Source organism: Nomascus leucogenys, chromosome 5 (assembly GCF_006542625.1).
Source record: "Nomascus leucogenys isolate Asia chromosome 5, Asia_NLE_v1, whole genome shotgun sequence".
In the NCBI taxonomy this organism is placed as follows: Eukaryota; Metazoa; Chordata; class Mammalia; order Primates; family Hylobatidae; genus Nomascus; species Nomascus leucogenys.
This window is the reverse complement of record NC_044385.1, coordinates 98519913-98539945: the sequence shown is the minus strand read 5'-3', so window position 1 is coordinate 98539945 and position 20033 is coordinate 98519913. Positions and strand designations below refer to the sequence as shown.

Genomic DNA, 20033 nt, shown 5'->3' with positions numbered 1-20033 from the left:
AGTCTGTTTTGCTGCCAGAGACAACTCTTGTCATTGTTAAGATCTTCAAGAAATTTTTCAAAAAAAAATTTGACTTCTAAAGACAGACGAAATCTGAAGTGGTAAAGTCTACTATGCGTTAAAACAAAAATCTTAATGATTTCTATTACATGCTAAATTTTCAATTATATCTATTTGAATACATGCGAATTCAAATAAAAACTTAAGGCTTTTTTTTTTTTAAAGAAAAAAATTACTCAGTAATTTTTTTTTTTTTGAAACAGGGTCTCACTCTGTTGCCCAGGCTGGAGTGCAGTGGCACAATCTTGGCTCACTGCAGCCTCAACCTCCTGAGCTCAGATGATCCTCCCACCTCAGCCTCCCAAGTAGCTGGGTCTACAGGCATGCCACCATGCTCGGTTAGTTTTTTGCATTTTAGTAGAGAAAGGGTTTTGCCATGGTGTCCAGAGCAGTCTTGAACTCCTAGACTCAAGCAATCCACCCGCCTCAGCCCCGAAAGTGCTGCGATTATAGCCTCCCAAAGTGGGATTACAGGCGTGAACCACTACGCCCAGCAAAACTCAAGAACGAGGAAAGGTAATTTTCATCACATGTGGTGGACCCTAGATTGGAATAACAAACATGGGTTCAGATTTTGTCTCTCCTACTTATTGCTCTAGCAAGTCAACTTTTCTGGACTTACCTGATGCTTCTGCAGAGTGTGTATACTAACTGATTCACTGGCTCATTTATTTTTATGTGGTTATTATTGTACTAAACATTCTATTACTAGTATTAAGACATCACCCACTAGCTAATGGGTCTAGCACACCCCACCATTGCAAAATGCTACACTGATGTATCGGGGGCAATTTTTTTTTTTCTTTTTTTTTTTTTTTTTGAGATGGAGTCTCGCTCTGTCCCCCAGGCTGGGGTGCAGTGGCGCGATCTCGGTTCACTGGGGGCAATTTTTATAGCTAACATTTTATTCAGCAAACTACTGTAACAAATTTGAAATACTGGCTTCTCAACAGGCATTGACCCAAATATGATTGAACCAAACAAATTTGAGTCTTAATGTTAAAGAGATCAAGTTGCTAAATTATCTTAAAAGTATCACATATTAACCCCCAAATTTATCAATCCAAGAAAAGTATGGTTTCCCATGCCTTTTGAATAATTGAGATAAGCCTTAACAGTATTAACAGTGTGATGGTGCATGCCTGTACTCCCAGCTACTCAAGCGGCTGATGTGGGAGAATGGCTTAAGCCCAGGACTTCAAGGCTGCAGTGAGGTGTGATCATGCCACTGCACTGCAGCCTGAATGACAGACTGAGACCTTGTCTGGAAATATAGATCAATAAAAATTAAAAAGTATTAACACAGGTGATGGAAAGGATAAAGTCCTGTACCACACTTCTTCCCTCTAACAACCCCTGCAAATTATCAGGAAAAAAAATGAGACTATAACTTAACCACATTTGATTAATAAATAAAATAAATAATAATAATAATAAAATAAATTAATCATAAAAATTGCTATTTTAATGAGCTTGTCTTACTTAAGGTATGATGCTTCCATGTTCCAAGATTTTATAGTTTTCTTCATATGAATCAATTTCTTTTCTTGCTAGAGATGAACGGTGGGGGAAAATATTTCCTTCACAAGGTAACAAACTCATATGAAAAAAGCGATAAAATCTTAAGTGTTCAACACTAAGTGCTGTTGCATCTGATATGTTCATGTATTCATGAAGCTATTCTCCATTAATTTACTGATGCAATGGATTCTTCTTTCTGTGCTGGAATATACTCTGTTTAATCATAAAGTATTATTCTTTTGATACATTTTATTTCAAATTTTTTACATCTGTAGTAACAAGCAAAATTGGCCTAAATGTTTTATTTTGCTTTTGTAGTCTCTTTCTCAGAACTTTCTTTTTCAATAGTTGGTACAGTACAAGTAAGTGGAACTAGCTGTCTTTTTCTAAATCAACTGTGAACCCATTTGGGGTAATCTATCTGTGAATCTGTTGGTAATTTTATCAGTTGTACACTTTTACTTATTTTTGTAATACCTCTATGGTAACTGTTCTAAATCAAGTTCTCACTTCTGTGAATTTTAGTAATCTATATTTTGTTGGCACAGTTCACTTTCCTTTTTGTTTTCAAGCTTACTGCCATAGAACTGTATGTATTTTCCCTTACTTCATGTCAGTTAATTCCAAACACCTTATTTCTACTCATCTTTTTCCAAGCTTTCTCAAGATGAGTACTACATGTATTTATTTTTCATTTTTTTAAATAATAAAGGCATTTCTGGCTATACATTTTCCTTTGGCATAGCTTTAAATGTGTCTAAGAATTTTGATATAAAAATGTTCTCATTTTCATTGTTTTATTTCAGTTTTTCTTTGCTCTTTAATCCAAAAGATACATTTCTAATTGCCAAGTAAGTTTATTCCTCCTCATCGTTTATCTCTGGTTTCACTAAATTATGATAAAAAATACAAACTATATAATCTGTACTTAAAATTATACAATTTTTTACTTAAAAATTATTTAAATAATTATTTTTCAGTTTTTTTTTTTTTTTTTTTTTTTTGAGACAGTCTCGCTTTGTCACCTAGGCTGGAGTGCAATGGCGCAATCTTGGCTCACTGCAACCTCTGCCTCCTGGGTTCAAGCAATTCTACTGCCTCAGCCTCCTGAGTAGCTGGGATTACAGGTGCCTACCACTACGCCCGGCTAATTTTTGTATTTTTAGTAGAGACAGGTTCACCATGTTGGCCATGCTGGTCTTGAACTTCTGACCTCAGGTGATCCACCCACCTCAGCCTCCCAAAGTGCTGAGATTACAGGCGTGAGCTACCACACCTGGCCCATTTTTCAATCTTTATCAATTTTCATTAAGCATATTTCCTATAAACAAATAGAGCTGGGCTTGGTTTGAAGGTCAATCTGAGAGTCTTTCTTTTAACAGAACACTGTACATCCATTCCTTCACTTAGTGGAGGCAAAGGAGACTTTATCCATCTTATTTGGGGTGAGGAGTGAAGGGAGTAATCCATAGATTTTTATAGGCCGAGCTCTGCCGACAGTCTGTTCTGCTCTTGCTCAGGGTTCTCTCACACTATTTCTAGGATTTCACTCAAGTCAGGGGAGAGAAATCTCAAATTTTGGTAGTCTATCTCCAAGATGGTCTCTATCAATTTCTTCCCTTGTATGCGGGAAGCTATTTGCTGATTAAGAAGTGGGTCTATTCCTCTTAATGATCTGCTTAACCAAAAGCATGTGGGAGAAGCAATTTTCTGGGATTTTGAAGTTACATCCTAAGAAGTCTTCATGTTTCGCCTGAGTTTCTTGAATGTTTGCTTTGGAGGTGGCCAGCTGCCATGCTGTGAGACTGCCATGTTGAAGGATGCCTAAACTAATCACATGAAGAGGCCAAGTGCAAAGGGAGTAATGTTTTGGTCATATCATCCTGGCTCCAAAACAGTGACTAAAGAAGACTTCAGATGACCCCAGCCTCAGTGAGGTAAGAAAAACTCAGCTGAACCTATCAACCTTCAGAGCTGTAACAAATAACAAATTATTTTGAGACAGCAAGTTTTAGGGTGATTTGTTATGCAGCAATACGTAACTGGAACACTAGCTTTCCCAAAGCCCAAGACTTCCACTCTGATCCAGCTGCCTGCGAGAAGACAGCTGAGAGAGGGATATTTTGAACTGGAAAAGAAAGGAAAAATGAAATGCATTCACATTTTCATCTCCTAGAATCCCTTTACTTCCTCCTTTCACCTAAGCCTAAACAGCAATGCTTATTCTATTCAGTAGTTAATGTTGACTATATAATTTAACCTTAAAATAGTAAAATAAGTAGAAGTTCATTTAGCTTTGAGTTTGGCATGACTATGCTCAGTAGTGTGATGACTTTATAATGTCATCATTTTTCTCTATTTGAACTGTGCAACTTTTATTCACACTGTGATGCATGATAGCACCTGGCCTTTATTTGGCTGAAATACCTACCTTACAAATTAAGTTGATGGCTATTTCTTTCTTTTCTTTTTTCTTTCTTTCTTTTTTTTTTTTTTTTTTGAGGCGGCGTCTCACTCTGTCACATAGGCTGGAATACAGTGGTGCGATCTTGGCTCACTGCAACCTCTGCTCCCCCACCCCTACCCCGGGCTCAAGCAATCCTCCTACCTGGGACCACAGATGTGTGCCACGACACCTGGATAAGTTTTTGTTTTGGGGGTTTTTTTTGGTAGTTTTTTGAGACAGGATCTCATTCTGTCTTCCAGGCTGGACACAATCTTGGCTCACTGCAACCTCTGCCTCCCAGGTTCAAGCAATTCTCTCATCTCAGCCTCCCGAGTAGCTGGGACTACAGGCCTGCACCACCACACCCAGCTAATTTTTGTATTTTTTGGTAGAGATAGGGTTTCACCATGTTGGCCAGGCTGGAGTTGTTGTATTTTTGGTAGAGACAGGGTTTCACCAGGTTGGCCAGGGTGGTCTCGAACTCCTGAGCTCAAGCAATCCTCCTGCCTTGGCCTCCCAAAGTGCTGGGATTACAGCCATGAGCCATTGTGCCTGGACGGTTGACTACTGTTTTTTTAAACTGTCATCTGTGGTGCTAATGCCATGACAAAATTAAATGCAAACATGGGCAATGACATCACAGTGATAGTACTCTACTATAAATTATTGAGATAAACCATCATATGCATCTATTAACTTCTGAGGTCATTAAAAAAATTAAATCATAAAATTGAAAATTATCAAAAAGAACTCTTAGATACTTCAAAACATATCTGTGGAATCTGGCTTGAGAAACACTATGCAGATCAAGAGAACGAAGTTATCATGGTATTTCTGGATTTAAACCAAGGTATTTGGTAAGGTCCCCTGAGTTTTCCCGTGCCATAATGTAGTGATACATCCTTTTGGCCACTGGGTTCAAAATTTCATCTCAAAACCCAATAAGCCCCTCAAAACTTGCCCCTAAAGTTTACAAGTTCCTAGATTTACTAAAGATTATACACACAGTAGCAAAGGGAAAAAAAAGTCTTACCACTCTTTAAAAGATTATGTCTCTTCATACAGCATGTATAAAACAATCAGCTAAATGAAACTTCTTCCCAATAATGTTGTACTTAAAATTGCATTCATTTTAGCTTTCCTATGAATTTTTTTTTCCCTCATGCACTTTTATCCCTAAGTCATTTGTATTAGTTGTAAAAACTTAACAGGTTTGTGAAGGAGCAATTTTTTAGAGGTTCTAGAGGTACAGGCAAGAGATGGATTTTAGTAAGTCCAAGTTGTAACGTAATAGTGTATGACTTCAATTATATTCTTGAATATGTTAAATACATTAAAATATATTAATTTTATATTGGAGGCAAGAAATGGCATTAATATATACATTTCTCTCTCTCTCTTTTTTTTTTTTCTTGAGATGGAGTTTCGTTCTGTCGCCCAGGCTAGAGAGCAACGGTGCGATCTCAGCTCACTGCAACCTCTGCCTCCTGGGTTGAAGTGATTCTCCTGCCTCAGCCTCCCAAGTAGCTGGGATTACAGGTGCCTGCCACCACACCCAGCTGATTTTTGTATTTTTAGTAGAGACCGGGTTTCCCGATGTTCAGGTCTAAAACTCCTGACCTTAGGTAATCCACCCACATCGGGCTCCCAGAGTGCTGGTATTATAGGAGTGAGTCATGGTGCCCAGCTAATATATAAATTTCAAATCAGGAAATGTAATTAAAAATTCAAAGTTATTTTAAAATCTCAATTAATAAGTTAACAAAAATAGCTTAAAAAATGATTTGTGGTCAGTGTCCATGAACCCGCCGCATTAGAATCTTGGGTTGTTCATTGTGGAAGTCAGTGTGGCGATTCCTCAGGGATCTAGAACTAGAAATACCATTTGACCCAGCCATCCCATTACTGGGTATATACCCAAAGTTCTATAAATCATGCTGCTATAAAGACACATGCACACGTATTATTGCGGCACTATTCACAATAGCAAAGAGTTGGAACCAACCCAAATGTCCAACAACGATAGACTGGATTAAGAAAATGTGGCACATATACACCATGGAATACTATGCAGCCATAAAAAATGATGAGTTCGTGTCCTTTGTAGGGACATGGATGAAACTGGAAAACATCATTCTCAGTAAACTATCGCAAGGACAAAAAACCAAACACCGCATGTTCTCACTCATAGGTGGGAATTGAACAATGAGAACTCATGGACACAGGAAGGGGAACATCACATTCCGGGGACTGTTGTGGGGTGGGGGGAGGGGGGAGGGACAGCATTAGGAGATATACCTAATGCTAAATGACGAGTTAATGGGTGCAGGAAATCAACATGGCACATGGATACATATGTAACAAATGTGCACATTGTGCACATGTACCCTAAAACCTAAAAAAAAAAAAAAAAAAAAAAAAAAAAGAATCTTGGGTTGTTTATTAAAAATTGAGGTTCTGGCTGGGTGCGGTGCCTCACGCCTGTAATCCTAGCACTTTGGGAGGCGGAGGCGGGCAGATCACGAGGTCAGGAGATCGAGACCATCCTGGCTAACACAGTGAAACCTTGTCTCTACTAAAAAGGTACAAAAAATTTGCCGGGAGTGGCGGCGTGCGCCTGTAGTCCCAGCTACTCGGGAGGCTGAGGCAGGAGAATGGTGTGAACCCGGGGGGCGGAGCTTGCAGTGAGCCTATATCGTGCCAAAGCACTCTGGCCTGGGCAACAAAACGAGACTCCGTCTCAAAAAAAAAAAAAAAAAAAAAAATTGAGGTTATTAGTTCCACCTCAGACCAAAATAGAACCCATGCAGGTGGCTATGAACTAAACTTTAAGCAATGCTTATACACTTTAAATTTAATATAAAGAGGCAAATCTATCACTGTTTACTAATTTGTTAAGCATTCTAGGATAATCATAACTGATGGGTATCATCATAAATATGTACCTTATAAAGAAACTTTAAGCTCATCACTTGGATAAGATAAAAAGAAATCTCAGAAAAGTTAATACCCCCTAAAATATAAAAACTTTAATAAACAAATATGTTTCATCGATGAAATAACTCATTTTCATACAAATAAAATTAACTGAATTACTTACATATGAATACTTAAGATGAACCTCAAGATAATCTTGCAGAATTTTTTAAAGAACGTAACTATGTTTCTAAACAAGGAAGTACTTCTTGCTTCCTAGTTACCAAAGTTCTCATAAAAGAAAAATATTTCACCATTTCCTCATGAAATTTAATAGTTCTATTAAGTGCAGATTCACTAATGCCTTACACTGTATCTCTAACATCACACCCTTTTGAAATGAAAAAGCATGCTGAACTAACTCTATAATGGCAAAACAGCAACATATAGCTGAGTTGCATGTGATCAACCAAAATTTTGACCTGCTAATGGAGAAAATTCATAAATAGGAAATAAAGTTATCTATAAGCACTTTTATAAACATAAAGTACCATACACAAGATCACACACATAATATAGCTCAAAATATGCCAGAATTAGACTACATTACTGACACTTGTAAATAAACTCCAGACTTGGAAGTAAAAGATGAGCCCTATTTTCCAGTGTTATAATAGTATCTAGACGTTATTTGCAAATAACTAAAGATCTGGAAAAAATTACAAAAGGAAATCCCAGAAATCCACTAAAACTGCCACTTCAGAAAGAGTAATTTCTTTTTAAAGGTCAAGAATCAATCACATTCTGGCCAAGCGCAGTGGCTCACGCCTGTAATTCCAGCACTTAGAGAGGCCAAGGCGGGTGGATCACTTGAGGTCAGGAGTTCAAGACCAGCCTGATCAACACGGTGAAACCCCTCTCTACTAAAAATATAAAAATTAGCCAGGCACGGTGGCGCATGCCTGTACTCCTGGCTACTCGGGAGGCTGAGGCAGGAGAATCGCTTGAACCCAGGAGGCAGAGGTGGCAGTGAGCCAAAATCACGCCATTGCACTCCAGCCTGGGCAAGAGCGAAACTCCATCTCCAAAAAAAACCTCCTATTAAATTTCTTAAACAGTTTTAATCTCATACAAACAAAAGCAGAGTCAAATTAACTGTGTAATTGTGTGGCTTTAATGATTTAATGTGGCTTTAACAGAATTTAAAATCCTGAATGTTTTTGGTTTTAACATAATTAAAAATTCTCAATATTTCTGGTAGGCATAATTATGAAATTAGTGCAATAACTGAGACATCTCTGAATACATATTATGGAACACAAATTTTTGTTTTGATACTCCATTCTCCAAGTTCTAAATATATTAAATTTTACTAGAAAAAGATACTATCTGATTGATTGCAGGCATTTTATATGAAATAATGAATATAAATGAAAATAAGGTAACTAAATGTAAAGCTTTGGGTCTCTAGGTCAAAAATAACCAGATTTTCCAAATAGCCCCCAACAGATTTAATTTAAAAAAAAAAAAAAAAAAAGGACATATACTGCCCCCAAGTGGTGAAAAAAATTAAGACCATTTTGGATAAGAAAGATCCATAAAGTAAAACGGAAAGACTGAGAGTAATTTTATTTTCTCCAGATTCATGAACTCTCTGTAGAGAATAAACTTTTTAAGTAAAATGGAAAATTTGTTTTCTTAATTGCCGGTCTCAAAACTCAGAGATATGCCTAACAAATACCTTAGTTTCTCTTAGTAAACCACTGGAGTTTTCATTATTGCTATCATTTTCAGCATTTAGGTGAATTTCCTTGTATTTTTTGTTTTTGTTTAGTAGCCCTTAGCCTGAGGCCAGTCCCATTCTGTGCCAGGTTGGATGGATCAAGGTGCATCAGAAAATCTTTGGTATTTATGAGAACTGCAGCTGCTCTAAATGAGGAGGAAATTTCAGAGACAGCCAGAGAGGGGAAACTGAATTCTCTGGGTAATTTCTGCTTAAGTATCTGGCTACCCTCTAAACAACACATGTGTAGGACAGACTCTGAGTAGCCCCACTAAGACCAAAAAAATTGAACTGAAATTTGAACAGCTGCCCAATAGATAGAGTATGCTGTTTGAGTACAACCAAGTAATTTCCTGCTAAAACAAGAACATCACCACTGTTTAGAGGTACATAAAATGCAGAGTCTCAACAACATAATACTCACAATGTTCTCATCTACACTTACTCGATGGTCTAAACAATTTTAAGTTACTTGACATCTGAAGAAAGAGGAACATGTGACTCATTTCTAAAAGAAAAGACAATCAACAGAGATCAACTCCAAGGTGAACCAGTGTTTGGAATTAGCAGACAAGAATTTTAAAGCTCCTATTTTAACAATTCTCAGTGGTGTAAAGGAAAATATGTTCATAATAAGTAAACAAATAGCAGAGAAATAAAAGCTATAATAAATAACCAAACTGAAATTCTAGAAGTAAAAAATTCCACACTTAAGTACTTACTCAAGAGAAACAAAAACATGTCCACACAAAAAACCATACTCAAATGTTCTCAGAGCTTTGTTTGTAAAGTCTCTGAATTGGAAATAACTCAAATGCCCATTAAATGGTAAATAACTAGAGCCCTTCAATGTAATACCACTCAGTAATTCAAAGGAAGAAATTACTGACAAATGGAAAAAAACGTTCAGCATTTTCCCATAAAATTAAATGTGAGTGGCAGATGGATAGATGGAGAGATATTTGGTAAGACAAATATAATAAAAATTTTAATGGCAGAAATTTAATGATAAATGTACTGGTGTCATTGTGAAATTCAAGTTATGTTTGAAAATTTCTATAATAAAATGGCAAAAAATTACACTCTGGGGCAGGTGATCAATTTTGAACATGCTAATTTTGGGAATATAAGCTGATTGATAGTTATTAAAAAGAAAACACATTCATTTATAATCAGTCCACTTACCTTTTGAGACCTTCCTCCAATTTGCCCTACTAGTTTGGTGTTCCACTGCTCAGAAAACTTCACTGTCTACAAACTTGAGATTATACTTTGTGCTTCCTCATCAATAAATGTATTAATTTTTTTTTTTGAGAGTCTTGCTCTGTTGCCCAGGTTGGAGTGCAGTGGCACAATCTTGGCTCACTGCAACCTCCACCTCCCGGGTTTAAGCGATTCTCCTGCCTCAGCCTCCTGAGTAGCTGGGACTACATGTGTTTGCCACCACACCTGACTAATTTACGTATTTTTAATAGAGACGGAGTTTTGCCACATTAACCAGGCTGGTCTCAAACTCTTAACATCAGGTGATCTGCCCACCTCGACCTCTCAAAGTGCTGAGATTACAAGCGAGAGCCACTGTGCCCAGCCCAATAAATGTATTAAAATGATAAATAATGAGTAAGATTGGACTTAACAGTTATATCTGAAGAATACTTCTATTTTTGTTTTTCATTTAGTTCTTTTTATTCCTTTTTTTTTTTGGCTCTTATCCTTCACCTACTAAAGAGAAAACAATTTCCTGAGAACTCATGATAACACTTCTTACAAAGTCTGCCCATTTCTCCCAAGAGGTAGAAGCAATTCAGATACCTATTTATAGATGAATGGATAAAGCAAATGTGGTATATACACACAATGGAATATTATGTAACCTTAAAAAAGAAGGAAAAAAAAAGAGCATAAATTAGTTCAACCTGATTGTGAAATACAATTGTGGAAGACAGTGTGGTGATTCCCCAAGGATCTAGAACTAAAAATACCATCTGACTCAGCAATTCCATTACTGGGTATATACCCAAAGGATTATAAATCATGCTACTATAAAAACATGCACACATATGTTTAATGTGGCACTGTTCACAATAGCAGGCACTGTTCACAATAGCAAAGACTTGGAACCAACCCAAATGCCTATCAGTGATAGACTAGATAATGTGGCACATATACGCTATGGAATACTATGCAGCCATAAAAAAGGAAGAGTTAGTGTCCTTCGCAAGGACATGGATGAAACTGGAAACCATCATTCTCCGCAAACCATCACAAGGACAGAAAACCAAACACCACATGTTCTCACTCATAAGTGGGAGTTGAACAATGAGAACACTTGGACCAGGGAGGGGAACATCACACACTGGGGCCTCTCAGGGGGTGGGGGACTAGGGGAGGGATAGCATTAGGAGAAATACCTAATGTAGATGATGGGTTGATGGGTGCAGCAAACCACCATGGCAGGAGTATACCTACGTAACACTACCTGCACATTGTGCACATGTACCCCAGAACTTAAAGTACAATAAAAAAAAAAAAAAAGAAAATTCTGTCACATGCTACAACATGGATAAACCCTGAGGGCATTATGCTAATTGAAACCAATCACAAAGGGGCAAATACTGTAGGACTCTACTCATATGACGAATCTAAACAAATCAAAATCATAGAAACAAAGTTAAAAAATGGTTACCAATGACTAGGGGAGGGGAGAGGGAGAATTAATGTCTAGTGGGTAGTTTTCAGTGTTGCAACATACAAAAGTACTAGAGATCTGTTGCACAATGTGAGTATACTTTACTGAATTGTATACATGAAAATAAAGTAGTAAATTTAATGTTATGTTATTCACTGTAATTTTTAAAAAGCCTGCCAATTTTTAAAAACTAGAATTTAAAACCTGTCAACGGCTTTTTGAAAGTCTATATAATTTGTTCTCTATTTTCTCTTTATATATATGTGAAATATAATTTGTCCATTTGTACCACTCTGTTGACCTTCCCCCCATAAGGGGAAGTATTTAACTTGCCTAAGTATTCACTTATCCTAATCTTCATGCATTACACAAGCTTAGTAAGCATAAAAGTGTGCTTTATCAGTTTGTAAGTGTGGAGGTCTTTAGTTTCTAGAGTCAGGCAGGCAATTTACCAGCTTTCAAGCAATTACACCTACTTCAAGTGCTCTTTTTGATAGCAATATTATACATGTGCTGCAGTTTCAGGTTCATCCTCTAAGTCCCTTAAAATTCTTGGGTGAATACCATCCAGTCATGTTTTTTTCCCCAAAGCTTATATTGCATCCAACTTTAAAATTACATAAAGTCATTACTAAGACTAATGTCGCTTATCTTAAAATATCCAACCTTAAATAAGTATGAGTTGAAGAATATTTGTTGAATCACTTTATGAAGATCTTTCGAATAATGTCATATGAAAAATTTGGATCAGGTCTTAATAAAAATTAGTAACTTCAGGCCAGGTGTGGTGGCTCATACCTGTAGTCCCAACACTTCGGGAGGCCGAGGCGGGCGGATCACGAGGTCAGGAGATCGAGACCATCCTGGCTAACACGGTGAAACCCCGTCTCTACTAAAAATACAAAAAATCAGCCAGGCATAGTGGTGTGTGCCTGTAGTCCCAGCTACTCGGGAGGTTGAGGCAGGAGAATGGCATAAACCCAGGAGGCAGAGCTTGCAGTGAGCCGAGATCGTGCCACTGCACACCAGCCTGGGTGATAGAGCGAGACTCCGTCTCAAAAAACAAACAAACAAACAAACAAAAATTAGCTGGGTGTGGTGGTGGGTGCCTGTAATCCCAGCTACTTGGGAGGCTGAGGCAGGAGAATCCCTTGAACCTGGGAGGTAAAGGTTGCAGTGAGCCGAGATTGTACCACTGCACTGCAGCCTAGGTGACAAGAGTGTGACTCTGGCTCAAAAAAGAAAAAATTTAGTAACTTTATAGTGGTTGCAGTTATATATTATGGACCTTGTCCCGAAACTTACTATGGCAGTGTATCTTACCGCTTACTGAACAAAGTAACACTTCCTTTTATTTGTCAAATTTAGGAAAACTTAGAATCAGTGAACACACTTTCACTGGATATATTTTCAATTTATTCACTACAAAATAAAATATTCATTCCTCTGTTAGGACTTAGAACAGACACCTTGAAACACGGCACCCTGGCATACTGAGTATTTTAACCTGAAGGAAATTAAGAAAACTGCGGAAACAAGGGGGTCTCCCTGACCTTCTCCCAACCCATCTCTCTTGAAGTGGGCCACATAAATGAAAATTCCCCTTGCCTCTTTCTCCCTTGAAGCAGGTCATCAAACCTAGGAAGGCCACTCTCTTTCTCCCTCCCCTCTCCCCTAAGGTGACAAGCATCCTGCCCTATACCCAGTGGGAAGGAATGTCACAGAGAGCCCAAGAAGAATGTGAACAAACAAGCCTTGCTAAATTCTCCCAGTTGATTACCATCAGAAAATACACTTTTGTCTTCCAATCATACTTATGCATGACTATCCACAAAAATACATTTTCCCTGGGTCTTTTAGTCTTCATTTCTGAAGGTTCCCATATCACATAAAATTTATATTAAATTATACATACAAATTATATATAAATTTGTTATGTTTTTCTCTTATTACTTTTATTATTGGAGTCTCAGCCATAAACCTTGCAATGGGTGAGGAAAATATATTACTTTTTCTCCCACTATAGTTAAGAGGAAAATTTACTCTTTAGGGTCAAGAAACTTAAAATTAATGACACCATCGGAAAAGTCGAAATTTTCTTGCTACTTCCTTTGGATATGATAGGCATTTCTCTGTTTTTATTGTTTGCTTCAGGCCAACAATAAGTATATATATGCAGCCCACAGACTGAAGAGGAAAGAAACATGAAATACCACTGGGCAAAAAACACTCAGATAACACTCCAAGTAACAGAAGAAAAACCAGAAACTTTCAAATGAAAAACTGACAACTTCATTTAGCACTTTCATAAATTAGGTGTTTGTGATTAGTTTTAAAAGTCCTAGAGACACTGGTCCTCACTGATGACAACTGAACCTCAGTAACCTGACAGTGTCCAATCACCTCTTCAACCTCCCCTAGCCCCATTTAAATAACCCAGATCTTTTTGTAAACCCTCCTCTAGTGGTCATAACATTCTCTATCTTCCTTACTCACTTATAAATATATTCTTCAGTTGTTTTTTAAATCAAAACTCAACTTTTTGTGACATAATTAAAACTCTAGCTATTAAGAGATAAATTATCTCACTTTACTAAATTATTATTCTTTAAACCACTATTTAGATATTAAGGAAGTCCGACAGAACTCATCAGGAGTAATTCAATCAACAAACACCCCTCTGTTCTAATAGTTTCCCCAAATATCATAATCACAGAAACATATATTATTGACAATACCCCAAATATACATGACTCTTTTTATTACACGGATAGCACTAAAGTGGGGAGCCTTAAACATAATTATAACTGGGTATCCAACAGTACTGCCTACACTGTTGGTTAACAATTACATGAATGTCCTTCTACCGTTGTCGACAATGAGAAAATTTTTATGGTTACAATGTGATTTTAAATACATCAGCTGTGATCTTTCTTAAGGAAAAAAAAAAAACAAAACAAACCTTCCCTGGCTCCATGTTTCCTGTAATTGCCAACTCTCTTTGTTCCTCTATACAGCAGTATTACTAAGAGTTGTCTATACCCTATGTCCAGTTTATTTCCTCCATTCAGTCTCAAACACTGTAATCAAACTGCTGACCCTATTCCTCCTCCAGAACTACTCTTGACAAGGTTTTCAATGACCTTGTTAAATACAATGTCAATTCTTAGTCTTCATCTAACTGTACCTATCAACAGCATTTGAAACAGCTCATCACTCTCTTTTCCTTGACAAACTTTTGCCCTTTCATTTCCTGGATATGAAATTCTCTTAATTTCCCTATTTCACTGGTAACTCCTCCTTCTCTCTCCCACATTTCAATGTTGAAGCACCCTGGAGCTCAAGCTGTGGTCCTCTTCTCTTCTCTAGACTCACTCTCCTTTGGTAATCTCATCCTGGCTTTAAATATCATCTTTATGCTGATGACTCTTTAATGTTTATCTTGTAAAGTTCACACCTGTACATCCACATATCTTTGACTGTACATCTAACAGATCTCTCAAACTCAACATGTCTAAGATCCACTCTTTTGCACTCAAGTCAGCCTCATTCACAACCTACCCATCTCAGCTGAACAGAAATCTATCCTTCCAGTTATTCAAACCAACATTTTTTAGAGTTAATTTGACTCCTATCTTTCTTTAACATCCTCCATCCAATTCATGACTCTACCTTTTTTCTATTGGCTCTACTTTTAAAATAAATCCAGAATCTACCACTTCCCCTGTTACCATCTAGATCTGAAACACAATAATCTCTCACCTAGATTACAACAGCCTCTTAACAAGTCTCTTTGTATCCATCCTTACAGCTCTACAGTCTATTCTCAGGAGAGAACTTTCTTTAAAAAACATTATCCAGAACAATAGGAAAGTTTAAAAATACTCATTAAAAAGAAATTCAATAAAGAAAACATTTGTTGACGGTCTACTATGTACCAGCCAGAATGATACCTTAAATAGACTTGACCCTTGAACGATACAGGGGTTGAGGTACCAACTCCCATACAGTCAAAAAAAATCCATGTGTAACTTCTGACTCACTGAAAACTTAACTACAGATAGCCTACTGTTGACTGGAAGCCTTAGTATAACATAGTCTATTAGTACATATTTTGTATGTTATATGTATTATATACTGTATTCTTACAATAAAAGCTAGAGAAAAGAACATTTTTAAAAAATCCTAAGAAAATACATTTACGGAACTGTACTGTATTATGGATGCTCTAAGTTTTACATAATTTGTTTACAAAATTAATGGTCTGTCCAAAATGGTAGGCAACCCATTAACTTTTTCTTACAATGTCATAAATTTTCTCTGCTGCTTGAGAGGTCTTCCAGCATCACTGGTGACACTTCATATGGTTCCCATGGTGTTATTCAAGGCTTACAGTTCTGCACTAAACATGATGAAAAATAATATGCCAGAACTGCGAGAAATCACTTTTTATTGTGATTCACATTTTACTGGAGAACTGCTCACGTGGGGATGATAAGCATCATATAGCGTTTTAAGCGGATCTCCCAAACACTTGAGTTTACCAGAATAGCCAGGAGGACGCTAAGAAATTATTACAGTAGTAAAGTATGTACTACAGTTAATTTTATGCAGTTATTATTTAATACTGCATCTTTACATTTGTTTACATTTCTCTCTACTGAAAATAGCACCATGTAAGGTCTGTGTATGCATGCTTTGATAAATTTTAACTTTTGATAATAGATTTGTGTACATTTTATGGTAGTAAATGATAAAAGATAGTACCTACATATATTTTATGCATTCATTACATAACTTTTTCTTGATTTTTTTTCTATATTTCTAGGCTACACAGTTCATCTGCGAGTTTTTTCAAATTATCACAAACCTCCAAAAAATTTTCCAGTATATCTATTTTAAAAAAAATCTATATGTAAATAAACCTACACAGTTCAAACCCATGTTGTTCAACAGTCAACTGTACATGTCAGATCATGTCAGACCTCTTTCCAAAATCCTGCAACTTTTCATTTCACTTAAGGTTAAAATCAAAGTCTGTATGATGACCTCAACAGACTCATTACCTCTCTGTCTTAACTACAACTATTCTCCTCCTCCCTTCAAGCATACCAGTCATATTGCCCTCCTCACTGTTCCACAAATACCAAAGTACCCCCCTGCCTTTGCATTGGCTGTTCTTGCTACCTAGAAGCTCTTCCCTGAGCTGTCTCAAGGAAGACAGCCTTGTTCTCTCTCACTTCCTCAAGGCTTTGTAAATTTCTAAGCTGCTTAATGAGACCTACTAGCCAACCTTACACAATTCTGACAATGCTCTCTTCCATGCTCTCCATATAGCACTCAATTCACCTTATCTTGAACTATTTTTTCTTTTTTCTATTGCAATTATCAACTTTTGTCACACTACATGATTTGCTATTGTTTTCCCTTTTAAAATACAATATACATCTCACAGATATCCTTTAAAAATATAAACTCCATGATGGCAGGGATTACTGTTTTGTTTAACAAGGTATTATCCCAAGTACCAAGAATAATGCATGCCGTACAGTAAATGCAGGATACACATTTATTGAATGAATTTCATTCTTTATAATAATGACCACATGTGGTAGGTGTTACATGTTATCATCCCTATTTTACAGACGGAGAAGCTGTTAAGATAGGACACAGACTGTTTTTTATCCAAGATCATCACATTGTTATCAAGCCGCAGAGATGAGAAACTGTCTTTTAATTCCGCAAATAAATAGCAGTAAATAATTTAATGAATCATTTCAAAAAATAAACTCCAGAATATGCGACATTTATTTTAATATTGAGTACTACTATTTATTGTTTACTACATCCTGTTTGGCCAGGTGCGGTGGCTCACGCCTGTAATCCCAGCACTTTGGGAGGCCAAGGCAGGTGGATCTCTTGAGGCCAAGAGTTCAGACCAGTCTGGCCAAAATGGCGAAATTCTATCTCTACTAAAAATACATAAATTAGCCAGGTGTGGTAGCGCATGCCTGTAAGCCCAGCTACTGGGGAGGCTAAAGCACGAGAATCACTTGAATCCAGGAGGTGGAGGTTGCAATGAGCAGACATGGCACCATTGCACCCCAGCTGGGGTGACAGAGCAAGACTCTTTAAATAAATAAAGCTGTTTAATGATACTGGTTTTGCTTTTTATTTAAAAATATTTACTTTTTTCCTAGTGTTTGGCAAGTTGACCTGTACCAGGTCCTTGACAGAGCAGAAAAACCACAAACTCTAAGAAGGGCCTGAGGAATCCATGTTCAGAGAAATCACGCTGAGAAGTCCCAAATATTAAGGTTATTTTAAAAAGGGTGGCTTGATAAAAACAAGGATAGGGAGCTCCTCCAGCCCTCCTACTACACAATAAGAAGTCCTTGAGGGATGCTGAGGTACCATAAGGTGTGTAGAACCAACTCTAAGACCTTGTCTAACTGCCTCTTCCCCAATAACCCCTGTACCACCAAAACCATCCTGGGCATTTTACAGAAACAATAGAGTATAAATGATTTGCCCAAGGCTGCAAAATTAGAAAGTGGCCAAACTGTGGCCTTCTCTGTTCTCTACTATTTTGACTACAGTTGAATTTTTTTTTAATTGAACTATCTTTCTAAATGTGCAAAACAGTTTACCTGCACAATATGACATGCTAGGACAAGAAAACAACTGAAGTTTGGAGTGGGGGCACATCTGCCCCTCTGATTGCTCCTGCTGATGTCACTGCTCCTCAGAGGAGTGGAAGGAAGCTAAGCCTTCTTATTTTGTCTGAAATATTGGTTCTATGGCAAGACTTATGTAAATTATCTCTAAGACTAATAGTGCAGCAGAGAATTAAAAATACAAATTAAATTATAATTATTTATTTCTGGATAATATCATTGATAAAAACTGCCCTTAAATTAGGACATTAATGTTTGTATGCAACTTTGCTAAAATCATGTTTTTACTCTGAAACAGAAATATAGGCAATGCAATTAAATAAATGAACCAACAGTATTATTTTCTCCATTTGATAGAACGGGAAACATAAAATGACCTGGACATGGTCACACAGTAAATGAGAGTGTCAAAATACCACCTAATGTTCTAATTCTAACCTGCTAGAAAGTAAACTCTAGAAGGGCGGGCATTGCTTCTCTTGGGTTCACGGCCAGCACCTAGCACGGCATCATGCACATCACTGGGGTTAATGCTAGTATCAGTACGCATGCTCAGGATAAATATCATGAGAGTTAACTGCACTTGACAAAGAAGCCACGTAAGTAATAAATGGACAGTAGCTCCATCTCATATCACGAACAAGGCTAACTTGTAATGAAGAACTGCAGCAGACCCCATTTGTAAACTAGAAGTGTTTACCTTTTAGAATAATGAAACAATGAAATATTTGAAGAAAAACAGCCACCCATTTCCAACTGTTACATGGTAGAATGAATCAATCTACCATTATTTTTTTGTTAGTAGACTATAACTACAAAATAGTATTTTAGGATATCTGGTCAATAATATAGGCAAGTTAATGATTAGTCCACCCTTCTATACAAATGTTGATTTATGATTACTATATTCATTGTCTAGGCTGAGATACTTTTGAAAATAAAGGGGTGCTATTAATATTTATTCACAGGAATAATGGCAACAGTCTTAGGCAAACCAGAACCTATGAGTCAACTTAGTTCAAAGTAGAAGAATTCTCCTTTTCTTCTTTCTTATGTTACCTGCAAGAGATTCCCTGCATATCTCAGCCTACATTTCTTGTTTCTTGCCTAAATTTCCTGACAAAGTGATGTTAAAAATAGAGACTAAATACTAAATAAATACATGCATATGCATCATCTAAGGATACACAGTAATTTTCAGATATAGCCCATATTAGGATTTCAAAAGCAGTTGATTATAAAATTGACTTGCAACAATAAAAGCTCAACTATAGGATACGTCAATATCATAGACTTGTCTTGTCAATGTTTAAGATGACTACTTCCAATTTAACCTCCTTCCCATTACTGAACTGTAGCAGTCACCATCCCATAGTCCCATTTTTCAATCGCTGACTTTTATATTCCTTATCACAAATCCTGAGGGACTCTATAGAAAAAGCTGAAGCTTCTTCCCACCAGCAATCAAAACCATACAAACCTCTGTCAGCTGCTTCAGTTGGCTTTTGTTTGTACTTAATTCTTCTGCTAGGATATTCTTTTTCACTTGTAGTTCACAGATTTCCTTTCTTAATGGATTCACTAGCTCATAGAAGCGAACCTTGAAAAAAATTAATAAGCAGTCTTAAATCCAAATTACAATTAAAATTTGCTAATTTGTAGTGCTCTCACTTATCAGTAATAAAGATAAATATTTACAAAACTACAACAAGACAGTCATTAATGGACTCTAGCCACTAATACTTTCTATCAATCCTTAATGTTCAATTAACTTCCCTTAAGGGCCAGATGATTTATAACTTCTTATCTTCGACAGTCTTTCCTCCATTCTACTGACACTCCCATTACTACTCATCTACTACTGCTCACTCCACACTAACTGCTTGTAAACTTCTGGAACATATCACAAATGGTCAGGAGTCTTGCTCTTGCTGTTTCTTC

At 36.9% G+C, this 20033-nt stretch overlaps 1 protein-coding gene across 3 annotated transcripts in view; it reads right to left on the bottom strand.

The window, feature by feature from the left end:
* PIBF1 (progesterone immunomodulatory binding factor 1) overlaps positions 1 to 20033 on the bottom strand; it is a 225706-nt gene that overhangs the window by 190181 nt on the left and 15492 nt on the right. For all 3 annotated transcript variants that reach the window (XM_030813487.1, XM_003257435.4, XM_030813486.1), the window contains one exon: positions 19573 to 19692. In XM_030813487.1, coding sequence (XP_030669347.1) covers positions 19573 to 19692 — 120 coding nt within the window. The remainder of the gene's footprint in view (positions 1 to 19572; positions 19693 to 20033) is intronic.